This window comes from Procambarus clarkii, chromosome 74 (genome assembly GCF_040958095.1).
Source record: "Procambarus clarkii isolate CNS0578487 chromosome 74, FALCON_Pclarkii_2.0, whole genome shotgun sequence".
Lineage (NCBI taxonomy): Eukaryota > Metazoa > Arthropoda > Malacostraca > Decapoda > Cambaridae > Procambarus > Procambarus clarkii.
Window position 1 is genome coordinate 11,667,988 of NC_091223.1, and position 18,120 is coordinate 11,686,107.

Genomic DNA, 18,120 nt, shown 5'->3' on the forward strand with positions numbered 1-18,120 from the left:
AACCCATAAATATGTTTCATTATATTTTTTTTATTTAAACAACTGGATCAATATTTTTACAGCTTATAGGATTTGTTTTACTGACAGGTGCACTTATCTGTTAAAACAAAAAATTTGGTTTATTGTTTCGCACAATCACGCTGCATAGCCTTCCCGGCTTGGTGCCTTCTTTTGATAATTACTTATTGCTACTCACAGCCAAATTGTGTAACGGAAAGAGGTCTTGGACAATCATTTGTTCATTGCTAAATGTAGAGGACTCAGCTGAGCATTCCTCAAATAAAATAATCTGCCTCAGCTTATAAGGTAAATAAAATAAACATTCCTCAAATAAGTAGCTGCCTCACCAATTAGTAATATTTTGGGGGGACTTGCAAAAAGATCCAGGGCGACTACAATATAAATTACATCTACGAAAATGTCAAAACCCACAAACCTCGTGACCCTCTATGACCCGTCATCAGCCAGATGTCTACACGCACATATAATCTTGAAAACGACTCAACACTATTCTGACTCGACATGTAAATTAGTACAGCTTAAAAGCAATCGCTGATTTCTTTGACATGGGGAAAACCACTAAACCCGAAGGTATTACAACATTTTTAGACGTGGAATCCGTAAATAATTACGAACGTCCCTGCGGACACAACCATCACCTTAATATTAGACAGAATCTACCGTCACAATTTTACTCCAAAGCTACATATCCTAGAGTGTGCCTTTCGTAATCCCCGGGATATTTGCACTAAAATGGTTCCATTCACAATCCTTTGGGGGCGACATCTATGAGCAGATAGATGGAGTAGCGATGACGTCCCCACAAGAAGTCCGCTTTGCTAACTTATATATGGAAACACTAAAAGATATCGTGTTCAAACCCACAGTGAAACCTCATAGTTACTGCAGATACATCGATAATATATTCACGTGTGCAAAAGAACCCCAGGAAATTTTATGAATAAACTGTCTACTTACCCAAAACTCAGTGCTTAACTTTCAAATTAAGAAGATTAAGGATAATTTTATAACACACACATTATAAAATTGTTACAATTTTTTTATTTTATAAAATATCGTCAATTGAATACAATTGACGATTTATTATAAAACCAAAAAAACGGCCAACCTACTCATGAGAAACTCTCCAGACACAAAGCAGAACGCTTTAAAAGAGACCAACGTCGTCTATACCTTCAAATGCCCACTTGGGGACTGTAAGCCTCAAAGAACTCAGTATACAGGCAAGACATCATCTCTTTCAGGCGATTAACAGTGCATAAGCAACAGGGCTCCATTAAGGAACATGTAATCTCTTCCCACAACCAGACCATCACCAGAGAAGCCTTAACAAACAACACAGAAATCATCTATAGATACAGCGATAGCAGGCGGCTTGACATCTGCGAGGCACTACACATCAAAAAGTCAACACCAGCAATCAACAGCCAATTAATGCACAACTATATTCTACCCACTTCAAGACTCCGTACCAATATAGAGGTATCAAGAGGAAGTATAAGCCAATAGGCGCTTTGCAGTTACTTCCATTCTTCCCTTTCACTTATCCAATTTATACCCATTGAACTGTGTTCTGTCTTGTGTTGGTCAAAAGTTTGTTCATCTCATCCAAAACTGTTTCAACATATCACCTCACCCAAATGCGAGTATATAAAACAAGCTGTTTAGCGTTAGAATTAGTAAAACTCTGTTAAGTGTTTTCAGGTTACAGTTGTGTGTGTGTAAACTAAAGTCTTTGGAAATGTACTACGTTATTACGAAACGCGTTCAAGCGTCGCATCAGACTAGAAATAAAAATGAATTTTGGAGAATTTATTTTTCAATTGCAATCGACAGTAAAAAGAAACATAAGAACTATTGAGAAAATTCGTGTTAGAATTATTTATCTTACTTTTTCGGTCATATTTAACATATTATATTATATATATATATATATATATATATATATATATATATATATATATATATATATATATATATATATATATATATATATATGTTTTACCTAGTAGCCAGAACGTCGTACTCGGCCTACTATGCAAGGCTCGATTTGCCTAATAAGCCAAGTTTTCCTGAATTTATATATTTTTCAATATTTTTTCCTTATGAAATGATAAAGCTATCCATTTCATTATGTATGAGTTAATTTTTTTTAATTTGAGTTAAAACTAACGTAGATATATGATCAAACCTAACCAACCCTACCTAACTTATCTTAACCTAACCTAAACTAACATAATTAAGTCAATCATTTATGTTCTTAATATAATATAAAAATAATAATACAAATAAACTAATTGGAAACAATTTATTGAAAATAAAGAAAATCAGTCGGCCTATTAGGTAAATCGGGCCTTGCATAGTAGGCCGAGAAGTGTTTTCTGGCTACTAGGTACGACATTATATATATATATATATATATATATATATATATATATATATATATATATATATATATATATATATGTCGTACCTAGTAGCCAGAACGCACTTCTCAGCCTACTATGCAAGGCCCGATTTGCCTAATAAGCCAAGTTTTCATGAACTAATTGTTTTTCGACGACCTAACCTACCTAACCTAACCTAACCTAACTTTTTCGGCTACCTAACCTAACCTAACCTATAAAGATAGGTTAGGTTAGGTTAGGTAGGGTTGGTTAGGTTTGGTCATATATCTACGTTAATTTTAACTCCAATAATTTTTTTTTTACCTCATACATAATGAAATGAGTAGCTTTATCATTTCATAAGAAAAAAATTTGAGAAAATATATTAATTCAGGAAAACTTGGCTTATTAGGCAAATCGGGCCTTGCATAGTAGGCTGAAAAGTGCGTTCTGGCTACTAGGTACGACATATATATATATATATATATATATATATATATATATATATATATGTCGTACCTAGTAGCCAGAACGCACTTCTCAGCTTACTATGCAAGGCCCATTTTGCCTGATAAGCCAAGTTTTCCTGAATTAATATATTTTCTCTAATTTTTTTCTTATGAAATGATAAAGCTACCCATTTCATTATGTATGAGGTCAATTTTTTTTAATTGGAGTTAAAATTAACGAAGATATATGACCGAACCTAACCAACCCTACCTAACCTATCTCTATAGGTTAGGTTAGGTTAGGTAGCCGAAAAAGTTAGGTTAGGTTAGGTAGGTTAGGTAGTCGAAAAGCAATTTATTCATGAAAACTTGGCTTATTAGGCAAATCGGGCCTTGCATAGTAGGCTGAGAAGTGCGTTCTGGCTACTAGGTACGACATTATATATATATATATATATATATATATATATATATATATATATATATATATATATATATATATATATATATATATAAGGGATAAACATAGGGGCTGCAGAAGGCTTATTGGCCCATACGAGGCATCTCCTATCTAAACACAAAGATTAATCCAGTGTAATGCAGCCCCTATGTTTATCCCTTATGTATCCCCCCATATATATATATATATATATATATATATATATATATATATATATATATATATATATATATATATATATATATATATACACACACACACACACACACACACACACACACACACACACACACACACAATCATTTACACAAATACATATACGTATCAGTAATCTTTTTATATCACGAGTATGTCAACAAGAGGCTCACAACAGACACTTTACATCTATGGTGAGTCACGCAGTTACTAGTCTTGCTCCACACCCACCCAAATGGGCGGCAGCTTTAGTCATGTGCATTGACTGTAAGAAAGTGCGAGAACGGGTTGTAACAGTAGTCGTAACGCAGTATTAGTGGTAATAGCATCAGTAGTGGTAGCGCAGCAGTAGTGATAATAGTATCAGTAATACGTCGCTCGAAATACTAGCAACATGTGTTCCATAATACTCGCAACATATTATGGTTGCTCTGATACCCTTCAGAAGGCTGATGCCCCCAGCCTTCTGAAGCGGAGCCTGGGCCGCAGGAGCCCCACACTTACGGGCTAAGTAGAATAGAACCAGTGAAGAGCAGAGGTGCCATAGGCACAATTAGAGAACACTGTATAAATATCAGAGGTCCGCGGTTGTTCAACGTCCTCCCAGCAAGCATAAGAAATATTGCCGGAACAACCGTGGACAATTTCAAGAGGAAACTAGATTTATTCCTCCAAGGAGTGCCGGACCAACCGGGCTGTGGTGGGTATGTGGGCCTGCGGGCCGCTCCAAGCAACAGCCTGGTGGACCAAACTCTCACAAGTCAAGCCTGGCCTCGGGCCGGGCTTGGGGAGTAGAAGAACTCCCAGAACCCCATCAACCAGGTATCAACCAGGTATCATTACCTACAGTAAGTAAATTTGGGATACTTTGCTAGGATTCCTGACAGCACATCAATATGAATGAAGTAACTCTTGGACATTTTATAACACCATTAGTGTTATATTAGGACAATGAATTCCGCGATTTTTCACATTCCATAATATAATGACGCAAAGTATGCGAAAAATTCTGCTGACAGTTTACATTTAGTCAACTCCACATCAGATGTTAAAAAATTCCAGATGTACTTGTAGCAGAGTCTTTGCCTAGCAGTTATAACTGCTAGAAGTCTGCTAACCTTATTGGATGACCCATTCACGTGCGGTTTTCCTGCATAATAGAATGATGATGATAGATTGCGTAATTGGTGTGAATTTCACTTTGCCTCAAGTCTACGAGATTTTGTTGATGTTCCCGGAATATTTCTGCCCTCAGGCTGCTCAAAAGCAGTCCATTATGGCAATCAATTCCCTCTTTATGAGCAAAGATTTTGGCCAACTCATCAGTTGAAGACATAAGACAATCGATACAACGATTAAGATAAAAACAAATTTGAATATGCTGCATATATTAGACCATCTTAAAAAAAATTAAGAGCAACAGTCAACAACAAATTAAACAAATGTTATTATCTCGAAATAAAATGTGAAATTATCTTCCAGATCGGTCTATGTTGTGTTATAGCAATAAAATTATATAGCTGCATTAAAGAAAACGTATTTTAAGACATTTTGAAAGTCTTAACGTTACTCTTGGGCCGGATATACACACACATACCAGGGACAGGATGGTGTGTGATATTACTAAGGCAAGATGATAAGTAGATATTATTAAGTCAGGATAGTAAATAGATAACAAAAACAGGATGGAAAAAACATGACAAATTAATTCTTAACGTTTCATTGTTATATAAAGCAAAAACATCATTAGTAAATCATGAAAGATTAATTTCATTATATTTAAAATAAAATAAGTAAATACCCAATGGCAGTTCGAAAGAGAAATTCCTAAGAGCCATATACAATTTGTCATTACTTTTAACTAGGAAAATTTTAGGAATACGTCAAATTAAGCTTTTAATGCAAATTTAAAACAAAAACATATTTTGACAAGACAAAAAATCTACACAAAATAACGGTAGAATATGAAATTACAACTCTGATGATAACAAAGCAGAGACTATAACTTTCGTATATATAAAAACATTTGACGGATATATTCACTGAGAGATGCACCCCCTCTCGTCTCAGTGTTATCTTTAGATTTGGATTAATAGTAGGCATCCATCAGTCTCCGAAGACTATGGAGTTGCACTCTGGTTTTCGGTCTGGAGTGGCCTCTCCAGGGCAGATTGATAAAGGGGGAGAAGCTGTCACCCATGCAGCTGGTCCTCCCTCTCCACGGCGCCAAAAGTCTCCAATAGAAAGGCAAACGTCAATGCGATTGGTTTTAGCACCGTCGCAGGAACTGTCAGAACGAGGTTGAAGGTAACAATTAACTGCCCTAAGGGCTCCAGGTCCGGAGTTTACCTCGAAGTTGGTGAAAGAAGGCACAGGGACTCCAAACCCGGAGACCGCTGTGGTCGGGGCCGGACAAGAACCACCCCAGCAAGGGCAAGAACAACCCCAGCCTCCTGAAGCGGAGCCCACGAGCCCCAGGAGGTGGACGTCCCAGCCCCGCACCTACGGGTTCCAGACAGAGATCGTCACAGCCTCTTTCACCCGAGGCCGGCTTCCTTCATGACCCAGCAGAAGGAATAGTAATAATTTTTAATTAACTATATTATTATAATTATAATATAATTCGAAATTTACTCGAATTATATTAAAATATAAATATCACTAAATTATTTAATAATAATTGTTGTATTATAATAACAATTAATTAATAATTATGACATTTCCTTCTGCCGAGTCATGAAGGAACCTCCGGTGAGAGAGGGCTGTGACGATCTCTGTCTGGAGCCCGTAGGTGTGGGGCTCTTGCGGCCCAAGCTCCGCTTCAGAAGGCTGGGGGCATCAGCCTTCTGAAGGGTATCAGAGCAACCATAATATGTTGCGAGTATTATGGAACACATGTTGCTAGTATTTCGAGCGACGTATTACTGATACTATTATCACTACTGCTGCGCTACCACTACTGATGCTATTACCACTAATACTGCGTTACGACTACTGTTACAACCCGTTCTCGCACTTTCTTACAGTCAATATTGACTTATTAAATACGTGCATATGTGACATACTAAACATACTATAATAGGTTAAGTAATAATTATACTAAACATACCTATAATAGGTTAAGTAATAATTGTAATTACGAAGCAATAAGATGCTTATCTTAACAAACTAAGAAGGTTAGGTAAGGTCAGTGTTTTCTATGAAGCTTTTCAAGGTAAACTAGTATGTTTAGTATGTCACATATGCACGTATTTAATAAGTCAATATTGACTAAGAAAGTGCGAGAACGGGTTGACTGTTACTATTACCACTAATGTTACTGTTATCACTACTGCTTCGTTACCACTACAGCAACTATTACTACTACTGAGAAAATCCACAGGAGCCGTTATGAGGATTCGAACCTATGAGCTGGGTATTCCCAGATGAACGCTCTAAACGCCTACGCCACAATGGGATGAAAATAATTGCAATCTAGGGTACTACTGCACTCAATAATATTCCCGACGCCTCCACTGAAGCCGTACCCGGGTTTCACACAATTTTCCCATTTGCATTCTGGCTCTGTTGTCCAGTAATTCACCTGTTGCTATTACCACTACTGATAATATTACCACTGGTTATTATTAACATCACTCCTACCTACAATTGTTTTCTTTGCCGCATACTGTAGTTTTTACTGCTACTACACTGTTTACTTATTTATATCACAATTCTAATTGTGTAAATAAGTTGGTTTAATTTACATTAATGCACTTCCTTCGGTAGAGCTAGAATTCTAACTTCTATTTATAAATTACGAATAAAGCTTCTGTTTCTGATATGCAAATTTCATCATTACTGATATTATTCTGTGCATTTCGTTTACTATTATAATTATAATGATTAATAATATTTTAATATTTGTATTATAATATTATACATAATAAAAATTATATTCATTATAATATATATTTTGTTTATTATTATTTATATTCAAGTATATTTAAATTTAAAGTCTTAAAACGTCGAGGATTTTTTATGGTGTAAAAATAGTGTTCTGCGATATGTTGCCATAATCAACCTACTCACCAAGATGTTTACCCAGCGTTAACCTCGTTGGCAAAATTGCAATGTTGTAACTTTAACATAGGTCATCATTTAGTAATTAACATTAAAATCAGAGCTGGATGAAATGGTTTGGAATAGAACCAATGAAAGTTATGGTCACATAATTCTTTATCATCAATTCTTGCGTCAGAGAAGTTGGCCGGATGTGTGTTTGTTGGAGCACTTGGGACCGACACTCCCCACACCTCGCCACTCACACGTCTTGGTGACACCAGAAAGCTACACGCATCTTGCACACAGCAGGGAGCAGCGCACGTCAAGTTACGACTACTGTTACCAGTAGCTCCAGGGAACTACACGCGTCTTGCATACTCCAGAGAGATACACACGTCTCGTATACCCCAGGAAGCTATAAAAGTTCATCATACTCCAAAGAGCTGCACACGTCTTGCTACGACAGTGAGCTAAACACGTCACGTATACGACAGGGAGCCACATACATTTCAGAGTTCCTAAAGAGCTACACAAGTCTCCAATACGTCTGATATTCTTGGAATTGCTTTCGCTGGTCATCTGCTGGAATTATACGAGGTAATGTAATGAACTTGTGTTTTTCTACTACGTTGATATGTGTGGTGGTGGTGAAGAGGGTAGGTGTGGTAATTATGTGCTTCTGTTAAAGGATTGTTAGAATATCGTCTAATATTCCTTCTCCAGCAGACTATAAGTGGACAGTGATGGAGATACTTTTTTTCGTTGAGTTATTCGTTTTTAAGTGTAGAACATATTACTGACGAGGAAATTAAACACTTCATCCAAAGAGGTGATAAAACTATTCTTGTTGTCGAGGAAAAACTAGGCAAAAATAGCAAGATGTTTAATAAGATATAAATAATGCCTATGGAGAGCTAGACATTGCAACTTGCCTTATGTTGAAGAAATTATTGTTGACAGAGTTGGTAGAATAGGCATTTGGAAATTTTAGGTGGAAATGTTAAGAAGAAATCTGGATATACAGTCCTAGTGGAGGAAGCATTGTTATTCTTGTTGTAGACGATCTGTCTGATACAATGTTGACAAAACCACACACTAGAAAGTGAAGGGACGACGACGTTTCTGTCTGATACTATGTTGAGGAACACTCCAAAGAGGAGTTAATAAAGCACTCTGATGATGAGTGAACTAGGCCGGCATTATCTGGATTAGTACTCCATAAAGAAGAGAACTATAAAAAACATTGACTATGAGCACTTCGAAATGGAGTGAACTTGGCCCTCACTTCCTATAGGAGCACTCCAAGAAGGGGTGAACTAGACGGAAACTGTGTGAAGGAGCACTCCAGAAAGTGAAATCGGGGAAGTGAACGTGGAAACAAGTCTTTGGTCTCACGCTCCTTGGTTTGAATTTAAAAATGTTCTATATAATACTCTTGCGATGGGGATGGTTCTTAATTACATTTACACAACCCCCCACCCACCCACCCACCCACCCAAAAGCAATTTTTTAGAATATAATTATCAGCAAAGTTTCAACGGACTAAATGAGGAAGTTGTCGAAGACAATTCAAAATACAATTTTAAATGTAAAGAAGATAAGAAAAACGAGAAAAAGAGTACTAATGAACGAAAAGCGAGGTTAGGCGAATGCTCGATCTTGTCTGCTGGGAAACGGCTTATGGGGTAACAATCTAGAGGCAAGGCGGAAGACAAGAACAGAAAATTTAAATACAGACCCTCATCATTAAGTTTCCCTATAAGTCAGAGAGACTGATCCGATGCAGGTTAGAAGAACATTCAGAACAACTAATTTTTTCTCAAAACACCAGTATGGATTTAGCAAAAGAAAATAGACAAACTTATTTGAGTTATACAATAAGGTAAGGTAATTATCAAAAGAAGACACCAAACCTGGAAGGCTATGTAGCACCATCAAAGTGCGAAATAATCAGAGGGCGCTAAATATCACTAAGAATGCCAATACGAAAACAAAAACGCATAAGGCGAACGATATCAAAAGTATCCGATTCACCTAGAATTCTATCGAGGGACAAGTGACCGCGAGGGACGGTCGGAAAGCAAGACACGCTCGTCCTGGAAGTCAGGACATTGAACAAGGATATGCACACCTGTAAGAGGGACAACGCAATTTGGACAATAAGGAGCAGGGCGGTGCTCCATGAAGTGACCGTGGGTTAAGCGAGTATGGCCAACCCGCAGCCTTGCCAAAGCAGTTTCCCACCGCCGGTTACGGTGGTAGGAGGAAGGCCACGGGGACACACTACGTTTGAGAGTACGCAGCTTGTTACTAACTACAGAGGACCAACAACCCTGCCAACGGGCAAGGATGGAGGAATGAATAACAGGATAAAAGTCGGAATAAGGAATACCTTTACGGGAGATGGGACAAGAACGGATAGCTTCCTTAGTGGCTGCATCCGCACGCTCATTGAAAGAAACACCAATATAGTTGGGAACCCAGCAAAACTCTACTGATTTAAATTTACTAGAAATAAGAAACAGCCAATGTTGAATCTCGATGACCACCGGATGGACAGGATTAAAGGACCCTAGAGCCATGAGGGCACTACGAGAGTCAACTACAACCCCAAAGGAGTAATGACAATGAGAAAGCAAGAGACGGAGAGCATAGAGAATAGCATAAAGTTCCGCTGTAAAGACGCTAGCCTCCGAAGGGAGGTGACACATATAAGTGTGGTTGGGAAAAACAACAGAGTAGCCCACACCGTCCGCAGACTTAGACCCATCGGTGAAGATGGAAAGAGAGTGGGAGTGTGAGTTCTACAATAAGGTGACGGATATCAAGCAAGAGAGAAGAATGGGCAGATTGCATATTCCTCGACTCTCAAAAAGTATTCGGTACTCTCCCGCATAAGAGACTTCCACTCAAGGTAAAGAAGCTGGCTTGCGTATCAGTAGTAGTCCTAAGGTGAGTCAATGTATGCCTCCAAGAAGGAAGCAAAGGGCTTCAGGGAGCTGAAACATCTGCTGGAATAATAAGAGATATCAGAGTGGAGAGAGGTTACGATTGAAGGATCACTAGGGTCAGTTCTAGGGTCCATCTTCTCTTATTTTTGTCAACAACCCGACAGAGAAAATTGGTTCATTCATATCAGTGTTTACAGATAACGCGTAACTGATAAGAAGAATCAGGACAAATAAAATTGTAATATATTGCAAATTTATTTGGACACACTCCAAGTGGTCCGAAACATGGATGTGTAACCCAATCAAGTGTAAAATTGTGATGATTCGAACAGGAGTGCGAAGACCAGCACAGAAGTGTAGGGTGAGGGAAACTCAGGTCATTTAATCAGAAAAGAGAAAGGTCTGGAAATAGACATTACCTCAAATGTGATGCGTGAAACATTCATTAGCAGAATAGCAGCAACATTCAGAGTATGGATTTCTCATCTAATCATACACTTGTGTTGAAAGGGAGGGAAATAATGTTCGAGATTAACCAACAGTTCTTCCAGATGGGTTATTGTATATAGCAAGAGATTTATATGCTCTTTGTCCAGGTCTTCATACAGCTTTATGAACATTTTGAAATGAACTGGTCTTTGTTTATTACAGTTGACCATATTTGTGGCATGATCAAAAACTTGTTCATGTCCAAGAGATTTTTAAATCAGCACCTCTCTGTGAAGAGAGCAGTGTATGTTGTGATAACAGCGACATTTTCTTGTTTTACAAGAAATACAAAACCTTTTACAGAGCCAACCACTGATGCGGCACCATCAGAACAGATATCTCTTGATATCTAGCGTCCCCTAGCGACCTCTTGCAAAATTCTAGGGTTCCAGGGAACCCCGGTTGAGAAACTGATCAATAGGGTCGGCACAGCCATGACGCGCATTGCCTCAAGATTGGTTGCCAAAAACCATGCTCTTTTAAGCTTCGGCCATATCCAAAGGTGTATGCAGCAGGTATTTAGTAAATTGTGTGTTTTGGCTGCTCCAGAGGATGCGGATGACGCAATGAGAGTATATTGGTGACGCATTTAGATAGCTGCACTTCGAACACAGAAAACAAGTGAAAACATTTTTCTATAAAAGTTTTTATGTAATTAATAATGACTAACCCATGAACCATATGTAACGTACAATATTACATAGATGATGCCACAATAACATGGCTGAAGATATGACCAAACCACACACCAGAAGAAGATGAAACGACGTCGCTTCAGTCCGTCCTGGATTGCACAGCTTTTGAACAATATCTTTAGAAAAAGACTGCTAATTTGAGGGTGGTTCCACTTTACGTATTTGATGGAATTACATAGTCAACAAGAGGCGTGTCTGAAAGGTAATTTATACCTTACACACGTAAACTCCTGTAGGTTATAAACCAATTTATTTGGCCTTCTGAACACACCCCGTTCTCATGATATGATAAGCGTCGTGTTGTTGTGTGTTTATTGTACATAAGCGTTTGAACGTACACCGACTTACCTGATTCATCAAAGCCGATGCCCAATTACACTCGTATTTCTAATACCTTTATGTCCGTAGATAATATCAAGCTTTTACCCCTTGCATCCCAACAGTACACAGCTGGATACATTAATATGTGGATTAGTAGGAGCATGAACAAATGAATTAGAATGTAAACAAACTACAATATTAGCATATTGATAAACCATTAAATTTATTTCAGGCAACATTATCCCAGGTGTGCAAGAAACTTGCTAGACAGACACCAGCACAACACCTGATACCGAGATGGGGAATGCGGAACATTGGAGGTGCCAGGTGGCCATATACAGCCTCCTGGCGGTGTTAATCATCAAGGCTATGGTCGTGAGCACATTGTTATGCCTCTACTGGAAGAAATGCAAGCGAATCATCAACAGGAAAGGCGAGTATAGTTTTACGTTGAAATAATAGTGTCTCATTGTCCCAGACAGGAAATGTGTTAGACTAACTACTAACCTTTGCAAGATATAACCAACAGCAAATGCCAAACTATCGATTACGTATTTACTGCTAGGTGTACAGAGATATCAGGCGAGAGAAAACCTTGCCTAAACGCCTTTGTTTACCGGGTCACGTCTTCTCCCGGGATTCGAAGTCGTGACCTTTCGGCTTCGACCCGACTGCGCTTTCCACTGCTCGATGGGTTGAGTAGAGATACAGATTGAAAGATAAAGAGAGAGCCAAGTTTTACCTCTGTCATGCTCTTCAACGATCCTTTTAACGGGAATCTTTATTCCCGTGTTTTGATCCCAAGTGGGCTCCAAAAATAAGTGATACAGCGCTGTTTCATTGAATTTATGTTCATTCTTTGCCCAGTGTTAGTACAGAGTGTCCCCATTTTAATGCTGGCAAATTAAAATTATTCACTGCGATAAATTCTCCTTCATTACAAAATACTGCTATCTGATCAAATGTAATTAAACTTTTGGTGTATCGTAAATAACACCTATAACACTTTTATCTTGTCTCTAAAATTCTTGAGATATGGAGTCAATATTTCCCTTTGTTGCACTTTGCAATATCTGTTCTATTATCTGATTAATATTATGACACCACTAACAATTTAATTTCTTTTGAAACTATTACAAACAACAAATTCTACAGGAAGAGCATACTTTACTTTGATAGTCTATGTAAACAAACACAATAATGAAAATAGAATTTGTTTCTAGAAGATATCTTGTCTGTAAATATATCAAATATATCAGCAATGTACAGGGCTGATGATTACAATGGTAGGGTGAGGGCAGGGAGGCGAAGGTAGAGTGAAGCTTGAGAGATAATGCTAGGGTGAGGTGCGGGGGATATAAGCGAGGCTCACTACATTTACATCTATACCTATAGGTGTATAGGTAGGGATATAATGCCAGAATGTTTTCAAGAAGACGATATATAGATTGGTCAGTTATAACAGAATCCTCTTGAAATCGGAAATTCGTAACAAATTTTATTGGGTACTTTAAAATGGGTTTAAGGTTTCGTGTTAGATGGAGATTACAGTGAGTGATCCTGGATTTTAATCGATTAACGACATTCGTTTCAAGTTTACTGGCAGTTTCCTTACATCCTTCAGAAAGTTGGGTTTATAGGAGGTACTTTAGAATCCTGAAGAAACGCAAACTAACATGGTGTTCAGTATCCAATGTTTAGTTTAGCAAAATAAGTTTAGTAAAAAAAAAAAACCGGCTTTGTGTAAGCAAAAGAGTATTATCTGATCAGTCATATGGTAGGTGGATGAATGTCAACACTCATGAAGCAAATGAACCGGGTGAGAATGGGTTAAGCTATCTCATCCCTTTGCGTGTATTTATACCTCAATAAACTTATTTCAAATTCAATTTTCAAAATCAAATGAAGCACATGGATCGCATACATGAGGTTCTGAGGTACATAACGGAATATTTCCACGTTCAGCTCCAGTCAATAACAATAGCAAGTCCAAATATCGTTGGATGCATAGCGAAATTCTGTCAACATAAAAGCCGTTCCTATTAATCTAAATTAATGGTGGATCAACACCGAGCATAGTACATATGCCAAATCGATTCTACAATATGAAGAACTAGTATACAGCCAACATTTTGATAAACACAAACAAGACATGACAAATAAACATCTTACATGAATATAATCCCACTGGTGAGAGGTGAGTGTTACGATAAAAATAATAATACCTGATCACAACATATACAATTCTCAAGAGTCTATACTGGAGAGATCGAGATAGATTGTTCGAGTGAATACACACGAACAAGGGAAGCCTATGAAAAATTAAACTTCTGAATGAAACACAGATGATATAAATTTTAAAGTGCTAGACTAAAGAACTGATTATGCTATCCACTGAAGTGTTGGATGTAGATTCCATGGAGGGCATTTAAATTTTATGTGAACGCCCAATAATCTAGGGAACTTGTTCATAAATCCACTGAATATTGAGAGTCGTGACCAAGAAGTTTAAATTCATCACTAGCACGTTCAATGAGGTTAGTTTAGTTCTCAAACACATGCTACATATTCACATACACAAAACACTATTCACAGCATCAAATGCCGGAGAGCAGAGAGATACCAGAAAACCAGGAATGAATACCTCAATGTGAGAAGAGAATAGAGGGAGTATAAAATATTATGTAGCAAATAAAGTCAAGACCGACCCAAAACTGCTCTATAGGCCAAGGACAATTGAAAGAACTGGTGATGAAACTGAGAATAGGTCAGGACAGGTGCACAGAAAATAACAAAGAATTGTGTGAAGAACAAGAGATTTCAGCAGATCTTTACGGTACCACGAGGAAATGTTTCTTAATTAAGAGAGGTGGCAATTAACCAGACAACACTGGAAGGCTCGAATTTACAAGAGATGAGGTTAGGCGGCATCTGTTGGATCTGATGTGAAAAAGGCTTACGGAGTCTCCCCACGGATACTGAAAGAGTTTGCAGATGCACTTTTCTTGCCATTCTCCATAGTGTATAATAAGTCACAGGAAACAGAAGACCTACTAGGTGAGAAGTTACCTGAAATATGGAAGACAGCTAATGTAGCCCAATATACAAAAAATCGCGACAGACAGGAGGCACTGAACTATAGGCAAGTATCCCTAACCTGTATATCATGCAAGATGATGGAGAAGATCGTGAGAAAAAACTCTAGTAGCACTTCTGAAAAGAAGGGACTTCGTGACTCAACAAACATGGATTCAGGTATGGTAAATATTGCCTCACAGGCCTATTGGAATTCTATGACCAAGTGACAAGGGTCACTTGGAGTGAGTGAGTGAGTGAGTGAGTGAGTGAGTGAGTGAGTGAGTGAGTGAGTGAGTGAGAAAGAATGAATGCCAAACTTAGTGAGGGAAAACATGTATGAAGTTAATTATCAAATTCGCCTGTAGCCCAGTGATAACGTAAGCTTATTTTTGCAGGAAAGATTCCGGAGAACAGCAAGGAACCTGATTACTTGGAACCGATCAAGAGGCCGAATAATGGCCTGCAGAAAAATAAAGGTATTGTAAAGGACCCAGACGACAACGAAGAACACAACTACGAGGAAGTAGGCAAATTCCCTGCACCATCGGATCAGAAGCAGAATTACGACGATGTAAATGGTTCAAATGTCAATGAAGAGCACAAGTACGAGGAGATCGACAAGTTCCAAATATCGAAGAATAAGGAAGATCACTGTTACACCAATATAAAGGGTTCAAAAGATACTGAAGAGCACAAATATGAAGAAATGGACAAGTTCCACTTGCCAAAGAATAACCAACAAAAGCTCTACGACGATATAAAAGATTCAAAAGACAGCGACGAGCCCAAGTATGAAGAAGTCGATAAGCTATATCTGCTCTAGAATAATTAGCAAAGAACTCTAACAGAAAGAAACTTAAATGACGATAAACACATGTGCGAGGACGTCGACACGTTCCTTCTCACCAATGGATCACATCCCATGTTTGAGTCCTCCTATAACCTTGTGTGTGTTAATTGTTCGCCATCGGGAATTTTAGTTAATATGTGATACGTACAGGGGAGGGAATAGTACTGGCTTACTGAAATACATGAAGGTAAAGTTAGATCGAATTGCAGTTAGCCTCCATCTGACTCCATTAACAAGTTAATTACAAATATCCAGAGAGAAAACATTATGATGACCTATATTGAAAAATAATCAATGGAAAAGCAGAACGATTTTCATCATCAGAACAAAGAGAATGAAAACAATCGACCACTACACATTGCTAAATGTCTAAGTAAAATTACAACAATTAATTTTTGTTATAATTAAGCATGTGACACAAACAATAACCTGACAAAATGCGTTTTGAATGAAAAAAAAATTAATTGTGATCATATTCAAAGACCTAGCAATCTTTGGATGGTTATCATGACTACATTATCTTACTGACAAACTACCAGGTATAATTTAGTCCTAAACATAGTTCAAGACTAAATTTGTGTTGTAACCTAAGGATGAATTATAATAATTTTTTGTGTTAACAAGTGCACATTATTGTGTTTGTAAATGCACATTATTGACACCATATAAAAAGACACATCGAACACTGTTTATGTAGGACATACGTAAATTTGTGTATATATGTATGTAGGTTAGATTATCATTTTAAAAGCACTACAAACACTTTCTGTGGTTGATTATTAAATAAATCACTGAACTATATTTTTAACAGATCTCTAACCCTCTCGATGGAGGACAGAAGAAAATTTATATATGCAGATTATCATTGTAAATGTGTGCCCACGTCTATGGTAGAAAATACTATACAAAAAAAATGACAACGGGCTAGATAGTGAAGGGGAGGAAAGAACCAATGAATGGCAAATGGAGGATTGCGTCGCACAAAAACATTTAAGGTATGAGGGTGGTAATTTGGGAACGAAATGAGAAATGATAGCGATTTTAAGTTAATACTTTAAATAGACGAGTGTGGGAGTCATAGGATATGCACAAAGTTTCTGGTCAGAATAATTTTTTTCTGGTCCTTTCTTATTCAGTTTATTAAGTTACGTCATTGATTTTACTATTGATTTTACGTACATCCAAAGTGAAAGTGCCGCTTGGTGAATAAGTTGCCTTAAAAAAATCGGCATCCTGGTTATGAGGTTGAATAAGTCAGCCTTATGACGGCTGATATATTCATAAAAGTCATTATAACGATCTTTTTTATTGGAGTTTAGGTTATTGCTGGATGCACGTGAATCGAAAGACACTGTATACATTGGCCTAATTTCTCATAAAAGTTCATAATAGCTTTGAAGCAGCGATTCTTAGCGATAGCCATTAGTAGGTAAAAATTAGGAAAACTGAGCTATTTCATTGTATTAGATTAAGATGAAGATAGAAGTCTAATAATAGGGAAGCAATGTGGCAGATCAAATTATACTTTGCAGGACGCAGGATCATTATCGCAATTCGTGAAATCTTGGCCCTGGGCACAGAGATTGGCAGTACAAATATTGCTACTTCATTTGTCCAATGAATTTCCAGAAAACTCGTACTTTACAAAGCTTTAAAAGAAAAAGAAAAAAATCCTGGATCTCTTTCCAGAATACCGCCTAAGTTGTCGCCTTCCTGGAGCTCCGGAATAAATAGTTAAATTTTAAAGAAAAGTATTCCTATGTATTATATTTCATATGCATAGATTTTATAGGAAGGATACTTTATGTTTGATAATGATGTTAGCGAAGTATCGTACAGATCTTTGAAGGAAAATAATAATTTTAAATGAAATAAATATTTAATAAAAACCAGGCTCGATCCCATCATATTACTTCGTATCTCAACTTTCTTTGATATATTTGTACATATACAAGATAAAATTCCTTTTTCTTATGCATATTGATAATTTACTGCATTTTTTTTACCACACGTGGTTTCGAGATGATTTTAATAAGTGTATATTTATAAATCTAACAAAATCAAAGAGTGCCAGTCAGTCCAAGGTTGGAGGCCAATCAGGTGTGGTTACCCTCGCACAACTTTCCATGGTGAATTGTGTAACCCATCCTCTTGTTTTAGTACTACTTGCAGGAAGAATG

At 37.4% G+C, this 18,120-nt stretch overlaps 1 protein-coding gene across 1 annotated transcript; it reads left to right on the forward strand.

Annotated features, from left to right (window-relative positions):
• Window positions 1–7,802: 7,802 nt before the first annotated feature.
• On the forward strand, window positions 7,803–17,927 carry LOC123767308 (uncharacterized). Its single transcript, XM_045756875.2, has 3 exons — window positions 7,803–8,153; window positions 12,245–12,445; window positions 15,486–17,927. The coding sequence occupies exons 2-3, from the start codon at window positions 12,310–12,312 to the stop codon at window positions 15,911–15,913; spliced, it is 564 nt and encodes a 187-aa protein (XP_045612831.1). The 5' UTR covers window positions 7,803–8,153; window positions 12,245–12,309; the 3' UTR covers window positions 15,914–17,927.
• The last annotated feature ends 193 nt before the right edge of the window (window positions 17,928–18,120 follow it).